Source organism: Sus scrofa, chromosome 9 (assembly GCF_000003025.6).
Source record: "Sus scrofa isolate TJ Tabasco breed Duroc chromosome 9, Sscrofa11.1, whole genome shotgun sequence".
NCBI lineage: Eukaryota > Metazoa > Chordata > Mammalia > Artiodactyla > Suidae > Sus > Sus scrofa.
The window spans coordinates 136,209,964-136,229,687 of record NC_010451.4 but is presented as its reverse complement, the minus strand read 5'-3'; the positions used below and the strand labels follow the sequence as shown (position 1 = coordinate 136,229,687).

The window sequence follows — 19,724 nt, the reverse complement described above, 5'->3', positions numbered from 1 at the left end:
GAAGAGAATGGTCTCTGGGAGCCACTCTGCAGACGCGTGGCTGATAGGTGACACGGTTTTTCAGACGGAAGACACAAAAGTATTAAAGACACTGAAGCGGATGGGCGCGGGGAGAACTTCCAGCTCAGGGGTGGGTTCAAACCCACGCCTCCCTCTAAGGAAAGCCAGGAGAAGCGGGCACCGCCTGAAAATAAGAGAAGTCTTCATTTTCACCTTTGCTCCACAGCTGCTGGTCTTTCGAACACCTTCTTTGGTACCCACGTCCCCAAATAAGTCTAGAGTTGATCCACTGGTGGGTAACATGAATCCATTCCTGCCTCTGTACAACCACGTGGGCTCTGCTCACCAGAGCACAACAAAATAGACATGAAGTAACTTGAGAACTACAAGGAAGAGTGTAAACCAGTCAGAAAAAGGGAGCCCAGACGGTGTGTGATCACACAAAAGAGAGGCAACGGAGCAAAGCCAAGTTACATGCGGGATGCGGGCCACATGGAGGTGAATTAGAATCCCATTCTGCACACCACGGTCTCTGAACCACAGCCCTGACTCATCCTCCTGGAGCGCCCACTGCCACCCAGGCACCCCGATGACATTACATGAGACCACTTATTTACTCTCACAGCACCCTGTGTCACAGGACCTGGGATCACGCCCATTTTAGAGATGTGGGCACAGAGGCAAAAAGTCTAAGTCGGGTGCCCAGAGACAACTGAGCTGGCAGGTGGCAAAATTGACCCAACCCAGAAGGCCTGACACCCAGGCTCCCGGCCGAGCCAGGAGAGCTGTGCTGGGGTGGAGCAGACTGTCCTTATTCCAGGTGCGGCTGTGGCACGGGTTCTAGCCACTTGGATGCTCAGTTATCGAGAGCTATTCTGTGGGAGGTGCAGATCCAGCAGAAGTCAGCCGGGCCTGGCTCCTGAGAGGAGCACATGTTTTAAATGCTCAGCCAACCCAAGCGGGCAAAAGACCTTGGATGCCTCTAAGAGCGGCAGTGGGGGGATGGGGTGGGGGGGATATGGGAGGGCTATAGAGAGGGGTGTGGGCTCAGGGTCCCAGCAGCTGGTGTTTGCCTCCAGGCTGCCCCCACCAGCCCTGGGACCCTGGGAGCTCAGAGTCAGAGCTTTCTGAGCCACCTCCGCCCACGTTGGGGACATCTGCAGCTTCCTGGCAGGGAGGGGTGGGGAGGTTACCCGTGCAGATGTGGGGGGAGGGGAGGCAGGCCTGGGGAAAAATGGGAGGATCCAGGCTTCAGGGAACCTTGAGCTAAGGGGGTGCACAGGGAAGGCTGAGGGTGGGGGGCAGCAGAGGGGAAAATGGAAGAGGGCTGGGGAGCTTGGACTGACGTGCTTGTCGTTCAGGGAGAAATCCAAGTCAGACCAGAACTGGTTTGGTCCTGGGCTGTGTTTCTCTGAATGCAATAAGATGCTGTGGCCCCCGATCGGTTCAGAAATGAGTTTTACTCCTTAAACTCTAGTGGCTGTTTTTTCTGCCCCTTTCCTAGAAGCCTCGCAGCTTCCACCTGGAAGGGGACGTAGAAATGACCCAGCAGCTGACCTTCGGAGCAGGGCTGAGGCTCAGGAAGCGCTCAGTGGCTGGAGGCTCCGCCCAGAGGCCTGGCAGCGGCTCTCCTAACCCTCCTGAAATGAGGGATTTGGGGCACCATCTCCTCTGCCTGGGCCTCCTCATCTGCAAAGTGGGGCGAGCACCCCTTCCCGCACCTCTGGCCTCATCACCCTACTTTGAAAAGCAAATGAGAGAGCAGATGTGAAAGTTCTCTGAAAAGGCAGAAGTGTCGGTGGGCCGAAGGAACTGCTATTCATAGCCCGTCTTCAACCTGGGCTGCGGTGAGAGCCCGTTAAAAGTGCAGCGCCCGCGGGAACAGGCAGGGCGGCCCGCTTCCAGCTCGGTCCTGCCCAGGGGTCCACTCTGGACAGTTCCTCCTTATTCGAAGATGCATCACCCCTGAAATGACTGAGGTGAAGCAGAGGGAACACGAAACCCTGTGACGTCCTGAAATAAGAGCCTGCAGTTCAGTGGAAGACAGCACGGTGAGGGGCTGGGTGGATGTGGGAAACCAACAGCCAACGGCGTCTGGAAAGCACCGGCGTGGGGTCAGGGGGTGCACCCCTCCTGCTCGGAGCCCCAGGGTCCCGGGGGGAAAACAAGGGAGAGGCGGGAAGGCGGGACCAGCTGAGAGGCAGGTGGAGCACCAGCGGCCGGCCCTCCATGTCCTTCGAAAGGGCAAGGCCGAGGCTTCTGGATGCCGCCTGTGCCCGGATCTGCCTTTACACATCCTTCTGCTGGCGGGTGCTTTGCACTCAGGACACCCGAACGCAAAGCATTTTGAAGCTACATGGAACTGCACACTCATTACTAAAAGGAAACAAATTTCTTTTCAGCCCTGCTCATTAAGCTCTTGCAAAGAATATGGCTCTAGTATTTAAGAGAAGAATTAAAAAACAAAACAAAACAAGATTTGGAAAGAAAACAAGATTCAGGGGGGGGATCCTTATGTTCATCTTGTTTGCTTGACACAGATTATAAGTGATGAGTGACTCCGCACCATTTTTTGGGGGGGAATTCCTACTCCTCCCTAAGCTTCAAGAACTCCTGCTGAGACTTGAGGTTGCCAGGGGGAGGGGGGAGGGAGGAGGACGGTCGGGAGTGTGGGGTCGGTAGATGCGAACTCTGACATTTAGAATGGAGAAGCAATGAGGTCCTGCCGTAGAGTGCAGGGAACTACGTCCAATCTCCTGGGAGAGAACATGCTGGAAGATAATGTAAGAAGGGAATGTAGGTATCTGTATGACTGGGTCACTTTGCTGGGCTGCAGAAATTGGCACAACATTGTAAATCAAAAACACTTTAATAAAAAAATGTTTAAAAAAAAGGCACTCCCACTGAATGCAGTGGATATTGTGGGTTCCAGTTCCTAAACTAGTCCAAAGTGAGATGCTGGGAACCTCAGTGGAAACTGAAGTATGGCCTCGGGTTCCTTCCCTCAAAGAGCTTTTAATAGCGGGGCATGCCTACCAAATCAGAAAATAGTTTACTTTTAATGAGAAAACGCATGCAATTTATGCTACAGAAATGTGTGTATAACCGGGCAAAGACCCATGCAGAGGTTTTTACTGCTCCGTGTTTAACAACAGGGAAACGTTTGGAACGGCTTGGCCTCTGTAAACCACGATGCAGCTCACAGGGGGACGCCATGCAGCCTTGAGAGAAGACCCTAATAGCCCCGCGTGGTGCCAGGGAAGACGGCTGGGCATACGTCAACCCTGCACCCGCGCCCAACACGCGGGCACACACGATGAAGCGCAGGCGCCTGCACACTGCAGACAGCAGGCAGGCTTGAGGGAGCAGTTGAAGACGTACAATTCTCAATATCAGGACAGAAAATGAGAGAGGGATTTTATTCTCACAAACACGTTGGACTTGTTTTTATATGAACAAGAAAGAAAGATGCTATCGGGTGAGCTTGGATGCCAGCACTGACGTGAGGGGCGCAGATACACACTGGACGTAAAATCCGGTTCCACTGTAAACTTACCTAACACAGCCAGGGAAGGATTTGGCGACTTGCTTAAGAGTGTCTACGTATTTTGACCCCATTATCCACTGCAAGGAGTCTCCGTGAAGTGGGAAATTCCAAATCACAGAAAAAGCTCACTTAAAAAATGTCTGAGAGCATTATTTAGCATAGCCACAGATGGGAAGAATTTACATGTGGAGCCGAAAGGAACTAGTCAGTGACAGTATATCTACACACATGAAAATGACGATGAACTCGTGTGCCCACGATGACGTCATCATGGGAAAGTAGTAAAAATTCTTTAGGTAGTGTTATTGCAGCTCCATAAATACACACAAGCAAGATGAAAGAGGCACACGACTGATGGAAAGGTGCCAAAATTTTATGTTTATGTGTGAAAGTTTGGTGTATTTTTAGTGTTTTTGTTTCTGCACTTTTTCTCTAATTATCAGGTTCAGTTTTAGACTTACTTTAATTAAAAATTTCTCCCTTCCTTCCTCCCTTCCCTTCTTCGCAGCACCCGTGGCACATGAAGTTCTGGGGCCAGGAATCGAACGCAAGGCTCTGCTGTGACCTAAGGCACAGCTGCAGCAACGCGGGATCCTTAAAAGTTATTCTTAAAACTGTTAGTCTATCACCACCAATACAGCAGGCATGTCAGGCAATTTGGTGGCCAGACTACAAAATCAATGAATGAGAAAAACTTGAAAACATTTACGCTTTGGGGAAGCTAGTGATTCCCACAGTGGAGCCGCCTGAACTCAGGAGTCAGTAGCCTTGACTGTCTGAAGCGCGGCTTCCACCGCGGGAGTGGGCGCGGGGCAGGGCTCCCGGCCGTGAACAAGCCCACGGACGACGAGCATCTTAAAGAGAGTACCAAAGCGATTTCTGAAAGTTTCGATGAGAAGACAGAGGGAGAGTCCTCTTTGCCCTCCAAGAGGACGGTGCTGTCCGCTGGGCACAGAGCAGATGCGCTTCCGGCCGGGACCCCACGCAGTGGCATCGCGTTGTGTGGATGCTTCCGCGCTGGGCGCAAGGTGATCTTGTGGAGACGAGGCCCCGTTTTTGTTTAGAGACTCAAGTACGTATAGACACACCATAAAGCAAAGCAAGCAAAGGAGAAGCACAGAGTCTGACAGTGATGCCTTCTGGGTGGGGGAAGGAGACCCCAGAAATGAGGCTGGGAGGAGGACACGGCTGGCTTAAAAGACTTGAATAAAATGCTATTTCCTTGGCTAGGTGGGGGACACAGAGGCATTTCCTCGTTCCTTTACTTTGTATGTTACATGGGACACTATATACATAGATTTGGTATCAGTACCTCAAAATAAAAATGGAAAACATTTCTTTGTGTTCAAAGGTTAAAATTCTATTTAAACACGAGACCTCCTTCATTGAGAAACTTCGCAACCTCAGAGGCCCTCTAGTGCCCAATTTGGGTAAGTGCAGTTAAATGTCTTCGATTCTTTTACATGAACGTAATTTCTTTTCCTTAAAAACAGAAATTAACAGCAAGATGAGGTCAAACGGCATATGCTCCCAGATGTATTCAAGCTGAAGGGCATGTTCTTCATCAAATTTTAAAAATGCTGCCAGACTGATCTTTACTCTTTGAAGAATGACCCTCAAAGAATCTGTTTTGATTCTTCAGAAAGAATGTTTCATAAAACACTTCAAAATTCAAATGGACATTTCAAAGGAGAAACAGTACTACATTTTTATGCCCATAGAATATTTGCAGTTGGTTTTGTCCTCATATGCTTTCTTAGAATTGTTAGAATTCCTACGTTTAATAGCCATAATTTCCTTGCAGAAATTAAGGAAGAATCATATCAATGAACCCTTCCTGAGGACTCAGCTAAAACATCACAGCCTTGAGTCTTGTGGGTGAAAGTGACCCCTCAGTCGAACTGAGATCGAAAGCAAGGAGTTAACTCTGAGGGAGGCTTCCCCTCCCCCTCCTTCCCTTCCCTCCTCCTTCCCTTCCCTCCCCCCCTTCCTTTTCTTTCTTTCTTTCCGTTGAAATAGATCAGCTCCCTTAATTCTTCAGTGCACTAAGTTACAGAGATACATTTTAAAATCAAAGTTGTGAAACGTACTTTAGTTTGGCCAAGTAGTCAAGGGAATTAGAGAGTCAGAATACGTAACATAGGAAAATTCAAAATTATTTTATGGGATTTAAATAGGTCTGAAGGACAGATAATATGAAATTTAGCTAGTTTGTCATATGGGCACAACTGATTTTTTTTTTTAAGTGGAAATCCATTAACATTTAAAAACCTGTTGTGATTCACACTATAGCCTGGCACGACCTCTCCTGCAAGCTCTGCAGTCATCACAGAAACGGATGGTTGTAGCAGCCATGCTTGGCAGCTCAGTGGCCTAATGAAAAGACACAGCACCTCGGCTTCCTGTAGCGTGTCTTGAGAGTGCCAGGGAAGTCATTTCTGAGCCTCAGTGTTGCCATCAGTGAAAGCAAATATATATCTACCTTTGCATTCTGTGTTGTACGTGTGTGTGTGCACACATTATATATATTTTTACATTCTGTGTTTTATGTGTGTGCACACACACATCTTTATAGTCTGCATTTTATATGTGCGTGTGCACACATAATATATAATATATATGCAGGTGCACAGGTTAGTCAGGGCTCAAAACTAATTTCCTGTGTGAGAAACCACAGTTCCTTCAGGAAACAGCTCCCTTAATTCTTCAGTGCACTAAGTTACAGAGATATATTTTAAAATCAAAGTTGTGAAACATCTTTTAGTTTGGTCTTTCTTCCTAAGCTGTGCTCAAACCTAGGCCTTTTTTTAAAAAAAATTACAGTTTATTTCCAATGCTGTGTCAGTTTCTACTGTTTTAATGGAAGTTGATTTGCCACGTGGTGTTGACTTCTGCTCTACAGCGAAGTGACTCCGCCACATATACATACGCATTCCTTTTCATGTCCTTGTCCACTGTGGTTTATCACAGGATATTGGATGCAGGTCCCTGTGCTCTAGGGGGACCGAGTGGCTCCTCCGCGGCCGTGTTGTAGTCCTTCATTCTTCACAAAGCCCACTGCCACGCGTGCCCTCAGTAAGGAAGTGCGGGGACTGGTCGGAAGCGGGACTCACCGGCTTGTGTTTGCAGAAAGAACTTCAGAGCTCCGCGCCCCGGCGAGAGAGGCGGTGTCGCCGTGGGGGTTGTCAATGTCCTCTGCGTTCGTGGACTGCACGCAGCCACTGCTGGGGCAGAGAGAAAAGACTGCTGCGTTTCTTTATGAGACACCCAGAGAAAACAGGGGAACGTAAGCCAGCTCTCAAAGGAAAGCTGGCCAAAATGGATCAAAACTCAAAATGCAAAAAACCAACTATGATGATGGAATGGTTTGCCTCACAAACATAAAGTAAGGCGAGTCTCTCATTTGAAGAATAAGGGGTGATCTGCGGTTTGGGCCCGAGGGAGAGCAAGTGCTGGTTCGTGATTGAGAGCAAAGAAGGGGGCTGTTTCTGCAGCCCTGCGCCTCCTTCCCTGGAGCCTGGGAGGTGCTGGGGGGGGGGCCCGGCAGAGAGGGTCCCAGAGCTCAGAGGGCGCCCGTGGAGATGGAAACGGGGCAGGTGCCTGGGGTTCTGGGCAACTGGCAATGTGCCTTCAGGCCTGAGAGAGGGTCCTGGCGGCATTTCTGGGGCCACCAGTGGAAAGATGAGTCACCTCTACTGTGAAGCAGAAGAGGCAGGAGTAATGGGGGAGGGCAGTGCAAAGGCCCGGATGCCTCCACTTTCTGGGATTTACTTTGTTCTAAGCTACCGCAATCTGAAGGTTTATGCCCCCCACCCCCAATTTTTTTCGGCCACGCCCTTGGCAGGTGGCAGTACCCCAGGCCAGGGACTGAACCCATGCCACAGCACTGGATCCTTAACTGCTAGGCCACCAGGTTACTCTCCCCACCAAATCCACAGGCTGAAATCCTAACACCCAAAGGCAACGGTATCAGAAGGTGGGAGGTGCTTAAGTCTTTAGTGCTCCCAGCCCCCTGCGCTTGTGTGTGGGCACGGCAGGAAGTCTGAGACCCAGAAGAGGCCAGCTCTGACTTCCAGCCTTCAGAGCTGTGAGAAATAAATGCCTGTTGTTCAGTAGCCACCCAGTCTGTGGTATTTTGTCACAGCAGCCCAAGCAGGCTAAGATACAAAGGTTTTCTCCAGCATAAAGAGAGAAGACCCCTGAAGGCGGATGGCCACACCCTGGCTGTCTACAGAATGCAGGGTTTCAATTTCAAAAAGCAGGAGGTCACATTTCCTGCCCTTCAGCATTAGTGAGCAAATCACAGCTTCCACCTTAAGTGGAAAAGTCTTTCTGGTTGACAACACCCATTATTAGCAGCATCCAGGGTGTTTTATTTCATAAAATAAGCAATTTGGGAAAACTGAAAATACTGCTCCCTCTTTCTTTTATCAAACTCTATAACTCATCTTTGATGACACTCCCAACAGGCACGGAGCTAGAAGAACAGAGATTGGCTAGAAAGTGTAAGTTGTGTTTAAAAGTGCCTTACAAACACGAGTGAGCTGAAAGAAACTACAATTTAGATGTAATTCTAGTCATTTTTAAAACATTAAGAAACATTACTTACGTATAGAGAGGAAGGTATTTGCTTCTGGAACTGGGACTCACACTTAGAAAAAGAGAAAAAAAGGGCAGCTGAGTAACCGACATTTAAGTTAATAATGTCAAATTATTACAAATCAAATGATGACGGTATTTCCCCTTCTTAAAAAAAAGTCTTCAGAGATGTCTCATAGGAATGGGCTTCCAAAAGTTAGTAATTTTAAACAGAAACGATTTAAAGGTACAGTTTTACGTGGTGAAAAGCAAACACAGAATAAATTGACTCCAAGCAGCCGAAGGCACACACGTCCTCGACTGAGACGCCTGTGATCTAGTCCTATTTCAGAGCTTCTTCTCCCCCGAGTTCTCCCTGCTGGGAGCCTCCTCAATGACTGGATAGGCCATATTTGGCAAAGCTGAGCTCTCGCTTTCTCAGATCTTCAGTCTGAGTGGCTCTCAGTGACCAGAGAGTGGAGGCCTCCACGATGGAGGAGAAGCAGCCGTAAGTTAGGCGAGATTGCAGTCACTTAGGCGCTTCGAGGACCTTTAGGTCTATGTTGTAGTTTCCCTGCTCTGGCCCCAGAATCAGCCCTGTCTTCAAGGATCTCGCACTGCCTTTTATGGAGAGTGGCATGTTAAACCAACGTCTTGGAGCTGGACCTGCTTCTGGCTGCTGGGATGTCCTGCTTCCAGGCCCTCCCAGGGGAAGGAACACATGGGTTTATATGAACCTCTGTGTGCCCACAGATGTACATATAGTTCTGTATTTACTGTCTGCATATATATAAAGGCATATACCTCAAGTGAGTATCTGGGCTTGAGTCCAGATCATGGCAATAAAGTGAATACCACAGGAAAGCGAGTCACACACACTTTTTGATTTCCCAGGGCACATTAAAGTTGTGTTTGTCCCACACTGTAGACTCCTTAGTGTGCAACAGCACTATGTCTAAAAAATGGACATACCTAAATTAAAAAATACGTTATTGCTAAAGAATGCTAAGGAGACTGTAAGCCTTCAGTGGGTCGTGATCTTGTTGCAGAGTCACGTTAAAGCTCACTGATCACAACTAGAACTATAGTAACGATGAGAGAGCTTGAGATAGTACAGGAATGGCCAAAATGTGGCACAGAGACACAAAGTGAGCAGATGCTGTTGGAAAAAAAAAAGCACAAAGAGTTGCTTGACACAGGGTCGTCACGGCCCTTCAATTTGTAAAAAACAAACAACTTAAATAGGATTATCAACAATTTCAGCTGGCTGTGTTTACAAGGATCTTTTATTTTTGAATGTTTTAATCTTTTACTTAAATTATTACCATTCACTTTATATATATAGAATCTATTAAAGATGATTTTTTTTTTTTTTACTTTTTTTTTTAGGGTTTCACTTGAGGCATATGGAAGTTCCCAGGCTAGGGGTCTAATTGGATCTACAGCTGCCAGCCTACACCACAGCCACAGCAACACCAGATCCTAGCTGCATCTGCGACCTACACAGCTCATGGCAACACCGGATCCTTAACCCATTGAGCAAGGCCAGGGATTGAATCTGCATCCTCATGGATCCTAGTCATGCTTGTTACCACTGAGCCACGTCGGGAACACCCAGAAACCTATTATTTATATTGGGGTATAAAACTATCTTTTAAATAATCTTTATACAAATTTTACATAGTATTTTTAGAATATGGCTCAATAAAATCTGTTTCTTAACAAGACAATATTTTTCTCAATACTGTTACTATTCGCAAATCCAGATTCAGCATTTAAACCTGATTATGATTTTGCATATTTCCACTTCATTATTCTTTTTTCTTCTTGTAATAAAAGTCTTCTTTAAAGGGCAATTTATGCTGGCTTTATTGAAGTGATACATACAACTGTTAAAGATTTGAAAAATGTCACCTTTGATTTTTTTTATTTTTCCAGAACTGAAATTTAACATTAATTTTGCTGACTAAGGCTAAAAGTCTCCCATACTTTGCTTTGCAGTTAATCATGGGTTAGGTAAGTAAGAAATGAAACGTGTAAGATTAAAAACCCTCTCATTGATGTGATAATCAAACTGATCAAAATCAAACCAGAAAATCAAATGAAACCCCAGAGAATAATCTAGCTGTGGACACATGCATTTTTCTTAGGCATTATCTGTCTGTCTCACACTATTCTTCGTAATTAGCCATGGTATATTTTGCAAAATACACATATCTATTTAAAGTGCATTTTTACATTTTGTATCCTATTGAATTTTCACAAAATGCTGGTTGTGACTCTTCACTAATGGGCTGCAACCAACAGGCAACAAACTACCCATTAAACTACCCAGAAGAGCCTCCTCATCAAACAGGGCCATGAGAACTGCCTCGTCATGCTGGGCGACGGATCCCTTGCTCACATCAAGATGCAATTTCAAGTGGTTTAAAGAGGTAAATGTGAATAGCAAAACTTCAATTTTTTTAAGAAAAAGTAAAATATTATTAATCATTACTTATTACTTCTGGTGGAGAAAGAGCTATTAAAATTTTCACAAAAGTAACGAGATAGGGAGGAAAATATTGATGCGTTCAGTTATATCAAAATTCAAAACTTCAGCTCAGCAAGGCACACTGCAAAATAGAGAAATCGCAGACCAGGAGATATTTTGATGCGTGTTACCAATACAGGATTTTTATCCAGAATAACAGACATAAAACGACTACAACCAATCAGTAAAAGACAAACAACCCAACTGCAACAGGTGAGTTACACATGTGAACAGCCAAGGAAGGCATAACTTACAAACAATGGCTTTTAGAAGCCAGGTAAATGTCAGCTAAAGTTATAACAAAGTACAATTTCATACTTCTAAAAGTAAAATTTTTTAATTTGAAAATTCAAAATGCTAGCCACAAAGCACAGTAGTGGAAACTCAAGCATTGGCAATGGTTGGTCCACTGGTAAAACTCATTAGAAACAGTGTTGCAGTATTTATATACAAAGACGTGCACACCTCTTGATGCACCACCTGCAGATGGAAGGATGCATATATAAAACCCAGAAATGTCTTTTTTTACACTTGGGAACATAAAAAATGGGTGTTGTTTCCAAATTCAATAGAAATCAGACAAAATATCAAATGACGGTATGTTCACTCAATGGAAAACCACGCATCAGGGGAAATGAACACCTAGAGATGCCGGCATGTATGAGTATCATACACACAATACTGAACACAAATATTAAGTTGTATGAAACAGACTCACAGACACAGAGGACAGACTTGTGGTTGCCAAGGGGGAGGGAAAGTTGGGAGTTTGGGATCAGCAGATACAGACTATTATGTATAGAATGGAGAAGCGACAAGGTCCTACTGCATATTCGCTATCTTGTGATAAAAACCACAATGGAACAGAATCTGAAAACTACATTTAAAAACCAGACAAAAAGCCAACAGAAAGCGTAACACATGTCTTAAGGATTAAAGGGGTGCATGAAAATGTGCAACAGCAAATCCGGAATAATGGTGACCCCTCGGTGGTTAATGGGCTTCGAGAGAAGGACAGGGGGCATCTGCAGGGTTGGGATTGGTTTGTTTTCATAGTTGGGAAGCAGATACACGGACGACCTCATTTTCCTATGTATACATTTTACATAGGGAATTTCAAAAACAAAGTTTGGGGGGCCACGCTTACAGCATGCGTAAGTTCCTAGGCCATCAGGAATCATCATCAGTTTGTTCCAAGGATCAAACTGGCACCACAGCAGGGACACCACCAGATCTTAATCCGCTGAGCACCAGGGAGCTCTCAAAATAAATGAAATTAAAAAAAATAAAAGCAGAGATGATGGCTGGATTGTGGGTTAAAAAAGAGAACATCAGCCATAAAAAAGAACAAAATAATGCCATTTGCAGCAACATGGATGGAACTAGAGACTCTCCTACTGAGTGAAGTCAGAAAGAGAAAGACAAATACCATATCACTTGTATCTGAATCTAATATATGGCACAAATGAATGTTTCCACAGAAAAGAAAATCATAGACTTGGAGAACAGACTTGTGGCTGCCAAGGGGGAGTGGGAGGGATCGGGAGCTTGGGGTTAAGGGATGCAAACTATTGCTCTTGGAATGGACTTACAATGAGATCCTGCTGTGTAGCATTGAGAACTATGTCTAGATACTTACATTGCAATACAACAATGGGAGGAAAAAGTATGTATACACGTATGTGTACCTGGGTCCCCATGCTGTACAGCGGAAAACTAACTAACTAACTAAATAAATAAAAGAGAGCAACAAAAAAGAGACAAACTGGTGACATTTTCAAAGACAGAAAAAACACCAAGTTTTTTAGACTAACTGGAAATTTACATATGTGGAAAGACTGGTAATAAAGTCATGATTTCTAGCCTTAATAGAACACAAAACACTGTGTAATACAAAAGTGGATAGAAAATCATTTATTTATTTATTTGGTTTTTTGTCTTTTGTCTTTTCGGGGCCGCACCCGTGGCACATGGAGGGTCCCAGGCCAGGGGTCTTATAAGAGCTGCAGCTGCCAGCCTACGCCACAGTCACAGCAACGCAGGATCCGAGCTGCGTCTGTGACCCACACCACAGCTCACGGCAATGCCCAGATCCTCAACCCACTGAGCAAGGCCAGGGATTGAACCCATAACCTCATGGTCCCTAGTCGGATTTGTTTCTGCTGAGCCATGACGGGAACTCCCAGAAAATCATTTATAATCATTTGAAGTCCATGCAGTTTACAGCATTATAATTCTTCATGTCACTCCTTAGTTTTAAATGGTTGTGGTATATTTAATAGTCTGTATTTTAAGAAGGGTGGAGTGGTAACAGAGAAAGGTGGCAACACCGAGTGAGGATCTGGGACCTGGGATCAAGTCTGAGGGCCTTCAGGATGCTGTGCAGATGATACACCCCGTCCCTCTCTACCACCCATGGCCTAGGGCGCCAAATCCTTAATGACAACTATATGACAGCAAAAAAAAAAATCCAGCGATGAGAACAGGAGGAGATAAAACTTACAAGTTGACTGGCTTGACTGGTGCCAAGAAAGATCTTGTTTGAAATCTGTCCCAGAGTCCACCAACCATCTAAAATCACAGCGACAATGACTGCCAAGTATTTAACAAAGTTACTTTAATTACTTCTAGTGTACAAGTTTCAAGTTGCTGTAATTATTTCTAGTACATGAATTACAAATTACTGTGATTATTTCTGGTGCGGGAATTCCAAGTTGCTGTAATTATTTCTAGCACACAACCTTCCGAGTTGCTGTAATTACTTCTCGTGTATAAGCTTCAATCCTCTTCTCAGTCCGCTCCCCATCACAAGCAAGACCCCCAGCCGCCCAACGGAAGACACCCCCCAAGCATCCTTATCAACCCAGGGGGTTGCTCCTGAGCCAGTCCTGGTGTCTGTTCTGCTCTCAGACCCTCGGTTTGTTTTCTCATCGCTCCTCCACTCCCTTGTGCAAGGTCTGGCTTGGGCTTTCACCCCAAGACCAGGCTGTCCTGGCTCCACCTCAGCCCGTCCTCCGTAGCCCCAGGCTAGTCCCCCCAGGCCAGCCCCTGAGTTTGAACTTCATCTTGCTGGGAAGGACTGTGGATACAGATATAATACAACACTAAAGAATATGTAATGAAAGACCACCTTTCATAGGGAATAAGGATATTTTAAAGTAGTAGTCATCCTTAAAAATTAGTTATAGGAATCCAGACATGGGTTTTTTTTTTGCCCTTTAATTGGGTTTAATTTCTATGCACAAATTTAATTTCTATTTAATTTCTATGCACAAATCCTACACTGAGATTTTTATATGAAAGCTATATTTTTGCTCCTTTATGATTATTTTTCTCTGTAAAAGCTGACATTTTTCAGGACAATGTGGGTTTCTTCACCTGTAGTTCGTGAACCTCTTAGAGGCCATGTTTACAACTGTATTTCAATATAATTGCTTTCCCTGCTAGTCCTGTGAATTTTATATATTGAAAACTTCATTATGAAAGGTGGCCCCAGGGCTTGTCAGACTCTCCCCAAAGGATGAGACAATCAAGGGAAAGAGCAGGTGCTGTGCAGGCACAGAGCAGCAGCATCTACTGCCGTATGAGGAGGTCTAAGATAAAGCCTGAAGGATACTTGAGATTCTGCCTGGAAAACCCAGAGTGGTAAAGGCAGTGGGACACTCTTTGCAAAAAATGTGGCCGGAGGAAGAGCCTGGCAGTGTTGAGGATTTGAGAGAAGCTGAGCGTAGAAAGTGATGTGGCAGGTGCGGTGTGGGGGGTGCTATGTGGGTGGCAGCGTGGAAGCAAGAGGGAAAGACGGGGAGAGACGAGGAGGGGGCTGTGGGGAAGAGTGGAGACTTGGGTACCTGTCGCATCAAGGACTGCGGGTCTCAGAGAGTGATGGATTTTGATCATGGAGGGACACGGGGAGACCCCCCCTTTAGGGAAAGTCCCCTGGATGTGGTGTGAATATAAGCATATGCACAGGATGGGTTCCTCATGTTCAGAAGGGACAGCCATGGTCATCACTACTGACCACTGGGCATGCTCTGCTTTATTAGACCACAAAAGCTCTCTGAGCCAAGGATTTTCCCATTCTGCCTCAAAAAGTGCAGTTAGGTCCTGGATTCAATTTCAAGGACTGTTCTCAGCAGAGGTTCTCTGATGGATTCCTCATCCGTTCTCTGTCTTCATTATTGATTGACTCCTTCTTTTGCTATCTTAAAATAAACACAGTGTTGGCAATTGACTTGAGAAAGAAGTCATTTTAAATGAAATTAAAAAAATTTCAATATAGATATTAACGCATTTGAGTCACTGAAGATTTTTACAATTACGGCACTTTCACGTCCATAATGTGTGTATTTACTGTGTTCTTCCCATAATTCTTAACAATACAATAAGTATTACCGTGACTTAAAGTTTGGAGGTCAGTTCAGTAATAAACGCATTACTGCAAAAAAATTCAACTTTATCAGGCAGAAGGGACTGTGAAATGTAATTAATGTCCCTAATTTGCTGACCTGAGTGATTGCTGGCAACCGTTCATATCTTTTCAGGGTAAAACACTGTGAGATGGGGTCAGCAGCTCTTTCCACGGTTGTTTCTTCCGGATCAACTTTTGGTGGCAGCATCTTGTCCCAAGGAACTGCTTCATAAGCCCTATGAAATGATGGATGACATTTTGTGAAAAATACACATTTGGCGCAGTTCTTAATTGGTATAGTTCGTAACAGTGTCATATTCTATGGTGGCAGAATTCCGCAAGGCCCCCTAAGACCCCTGGCCCTGGTGCACACACCACGTATAAATGCCCTCCCTCAGGTGTGGGCAGAGCAAACAGATCCGGTACCAGAGCACTCTCAGGATAGTTTATATGGCAACTTGATCTGGCAAAAGAGATTGTGCACAAGTAATTAAGGTCCCTAATCGGTTGAATCTGAGTTACTCAGAAGGCGATTATCCTAAGTGGATGATCATCTAGTCTAAAGAGATGATTCCTAAAAAGAGGCAAAAAGGCAGCCGACACTCTTCAGCTCTCCTTAAACACGTCCTGTGATCCCACAGCTGCACTGAGCTGAGTTCTGCCCACAGGGCGCTGATGCTGGGGAAGGGGGACTCAGCATGGCTGGCATCTCGATTCCAGCCTGAGAAACTCTGGGCACTGAACTCAGCAGGGACAGGCCTGCACTTCCGTTTTATGCACATGTGAGGCAATAAACAGGCGTGATTTAAAGCTGCCATATTTATGGTAAAATCCGCTACACTGCAATGTATGCACTTATCTTACACTGCCCCCCCCCGAAAAATTATGTGAACTCTGTGGCAGATTATTTGACTAAGCAGGACCCTATGAGGCCTTCCCAATACAGACCCCCACCCATGTTCTCTGCCCTGCTTTTTGTCTGTAAAATAAAACTTTGTTTCATTTTTTGTCTTTTTTCTTTTTTTCTCAGGGCTGCATCTGCAGCATATGGAGGTTCCCAGGCTAGGGGTAAAACCGGAGCTGTAGCTGCTGCCCTACGCCACAGCCACACAACTGGGGATCCCAGCCGAATCTGCGACCTACACCGCAGCTCACAGAAATGCCGGATCCTTAACCCGCTGAGTGAGGCCAGGGATCAAACCTGCGTCCTCATGGATACGTTCCGCTGAGCTGCCACGGGAACTCCAAGAAACTTTAGAGTAAATTTAATCAGAAAAGTAAGAAAATGCAGAGAGAAAGGAAGACAGTCAAACAAGACAAAAACCAACACTTTAGCCATTAAACAACAGCAAGGATCTTCAGGTCTTCTCCAAGGACTACAGATAACACTCTGAGCCATGGGTTTTGAGCTGTTTTGCAGCTACTGAAACCCCTAGCAGGTGGAAGCAGCTCTGCTGCCCACCAGCACGCAGAGCCCAGACCGACTGGAAGCAGGAGGTTTATGATGCTGACTCTCAATTACCTCATCATCAGCCAATCGGAAGAATGTCCGTGAGCCGGTCACGCCCTGCCCCTTGGACACGGTGCGTCTCCTCAGTACCTGCTCCAGGGCAGGGCACAGTTTTGAGGGCACCAGTCTGCTGCGGCCCCTTTGCCTGGCAAAGCAATAAAGCTCTTCTTTTCTACTTCACCCAAAACTCTGTCTCTGTGATTCAATTCAGTGCCCATGCACAGAGGCGGAGTTTCAGCAACAGGAAGACCACTCATTTACCAAGAAATAAACTACGGCGTAGAAAGTTGAGTTTGTTTGCTTAAGGTCAGTCGGTCACTGATGGTGGAAGTTAGAACTCAGGTCTTGGGAGTTCCCATCGTGGCGCAACGGAAACAAATCCCACGAGGAACCATGAGGTTGTGGGTTCGGTCCCTGGCCTCGCTCGGCGGGTCAAGGATCCAGCGTTGCCTTGAGCTGTGGTGTAGGTCGCAGATGCGGCTCCGATCCTGCGTTGTGGTGGCTGTGGTGCAGGCAGGCAGCTGTAGCTCTGATTAGACCCCTAACCAGGGAACCTCCATACGCTGCAGGTGCGGCCCTAGAAAGACCAAAAGACAAAATAATTAAATAAAATGGAAGTGCCTTTAAAGAAACAAGAATTCAGGTCTTGAAAATCTGCCTCTGAAGCATCAGCAACACTCCCGCTGTTCCTCACCAGAGCCGCCAAATGGTGAACATCAGGAGTTCATGCCGGCCAAGGACTCCAGCCACCTCGGTAAGTACAATCATTCTATTTGTAAGGATTTGAATCTTAAGGTGTCCTCCTTTGCCTAGAGTTTTGAAAGTCATTCTTTTTGACAGATGTATGTGACAGATGCAGTGAAACAGACTCTAATTTGATTCTGAACGAATCAGTGCCTGTGCTCTCACAGGTCAGAGGACGGAAGGTCTGTGTTCCTGCCGCCTGGGGGCCAGGACCCTGCTCCTGTCCCGGCCAAACGCGGGGTCAGAGCTGACCTTCCAATCAAGCCACATCCTTCCAAATAGCTCCACTGTTAGCCAAAGTCTGTTTGCAAACAGAGAAGTACCAGCAACCCTTATTGCCTCAAAGTTATTTACTGATGTACTGATAAAGTTAAAAGGCACAGTCACAGGTCCCGTTATTTTCACTGTCGTGAACACAGTTTGAATTCCCTCACTCTGAGGTTACTCCATCCTCAAGAAAAGCAAGATCTAATAATATATTTTCAATTTTAGTAAAGACTTTAACGGTGCACTTTTCTGAATAATATCTGAGGAATATTGCCTTAGGAAAATCAAAGCTTGACAGACACATCCCTGTCTGAGCCTCTCATATTTCATGAATATTTTATGGATTTTTTTCCATAGCAGTTACAAAGATTCTTCCTTAAGAAAACTTACAAAATTAAAAAAAGACTACTAAGTCATATAATTTGATACGTGGTTTTGTAAAAAACTGCTCTATTGTGAATAAAGTATCATGAATTCAACCAAAACATTAACTGTTTCTAAGATGACCACTGGAATGTTTTTTTCCTGATAAAAACCCAGATAAGAATACAATAGGGAATGAACAACAAAAAAAATGTGACAGGAATTTCAAGGTCTTTTAGTAATAATTCTTCATGTTTAAGATGAGATGAGAAAATTGAAAGTCAAAATTACTGAAGGATGCCAAAGTAAAATTTAAGGAAGAAACATCATCTTACCCCAAAAATATATTTGAGGACAAAAGAATCCTGTCATCAAAATATATGAAGAAGATATTATAATGAAAATTACAGCCTAATATACCTGTGAACAGACAAAAAAATCCTTAGCAAAATATATCCGGAATGCAAGCAGCTGATGTCTTAGTGCTGTTTGCAATCTTTCTCAAATTGTTCTAAGATTCTGAACTCCAACTCCCTATCACATATTTCTTACGTCCTTATAAGCCTCAGGGATAATATTTATTCACAGATGCATTTTATAAAACTGGATTTGGTGACCTAAGGCTCAAGTGTGAAGTGTGTCTGCCACGTTCCTTCAGCACGAGAGGACGGGGCTCCTGGGCAGAAGGGGAGGGCTTTGCCACACGCGCACCCTGTTACCTGCAAGTCTCACTGCGGCCACTTCCTGTCCACCTGCCTCTCCACTCGCCACCACTTCCAAAACCACTGCTCAGTGCCAACCTCCATTCTAGGCCTCGTCTCACCCGCTCCATTCACAGATGTAAACAGTCCATCCTCCTACCCCCACCTGGGCACCAGATCTCTTCATTTTTCTCCTCCCCTATTGGCTGCTTCCTGTGGGTCTCCCTTGCAGCCACCCACCTCCCATCCCTCCAGCACCACCCCCTGTACTGCCTCCGCTTTCAGGCCCTCTGCCCCTCTCGCTGCTCTTCTCCTTTGGCTCATGCAGAGCTGCGGCTTGACGCACCTGCCGGTAAGCCACAGCACCCCTCTTCCTCCTGCAGCCCGGCCCCTCCCAAGCTGCAGATCCACAGGCCCCGCTGCCTACTTGACACATCCACATGGGTGTCCAGTGAGCCGCTTCGTAGAGGTGCCCAGGCTAGGGTCGAATGGGAGCTGTAGCCGCCAGCTTACACCACAGCCACAGCAACGCGGGATCCGAGCCACATCTGCGACCTACACCACAGCTCACAGCAACGCCGATCCTGAACCCACTGAGCACGGCCAGGGACCGAACCTGCAACCTCATGGTTCCTAATTGGATTCATTAACCACTGAGCCAAGATGGGAACTCCGAAAGGGGGCCTTTTATTCTCCGGTAAATCTCACAGTCTGGGACATGGACACATAACAGACACTCTGTATGGTTTCGACTGAGTAAAAAGCTTCTCTGCCCCCCTATGATGCTGTATCCTCCTCTCCTCCTCCTCTGATCATTTCCTTTCTGTTTTGGTTTTACTTTTCTGTTAAATATAGGTCTTCCTCCTTTAGCTGTTTGTTTTCTCAATCAAGGTAAAGAATCGTCCTGATGTGTGTGCTGTGTTCTGATGTGTGTGCTGAGCTCTGATGTGTGTGCTGAGCTCTGATGTGTGTGCTGTGCTCTTTGAATTCCTCACAGGATTCAGGATATTCTGAGCACGAAGGGGACGTATTATTAAAGATAAAAGAAATATATAGTAAAATTAAGTTCTATT

The 19,724-nt window shown here is 45.7% G+C and overlaps 1 protein-coding gene and 1 long non-coding RNA gene across 3 annotated transcripts in view; one reads left to right on the top strand and one right to left on the bottom strand.

Annotated features, from left to right (window-relative positions):
• LOC110255549 lies at positions 1,268 to 7,662 on the top strand. Its single transcript, XR_002336094.1, has 3 exons — positions 1,268 to 2,051; positions 4,899 to 4,977; positions 6,518 to 7,662. It is a non-coding gene; the product is annotated as an uncharacterized LOC110255549 (long non-coding RNA).
• The window catches only part of C9H7orf72 (chromosome 9 C7orf72 homolog), a 34,766-nt gene continuing 20,729 nt past the window's right edge, over positions 5,688 to 19,724 (bottom strand). Inside the window, exons 4-7 of one of the 2 annotated variants that reach the window (XM_021063908.1) lie at positions 15,164 to 15,302; positions 13,162 to 13,229; positions 8,157 to 8,198; positions 5,688 to 6,768 (exon numbers count right to left, since the gene is read on the bottom strand). In XM_021063908.1, coding sequence (XP_020919567.1) covers positions 6,657 to 6,768; positions 8,157 to 8,198; positions 13,162 to 13,229; positions 15,164 to 15,302 — 361 coding nt within the window. In that variant the 3' untranslated portion in view covers positions 5,688 to 6,656. The remainder of the gene's footprint in view (positions 6,769 to 8,156; positions 8,199 to 13,161; positions 13,230 to 15,163; positions 15,303 to 19,724) is intronic. The other variant, XM_021063909.1, reaches the window with a different exon arrangement.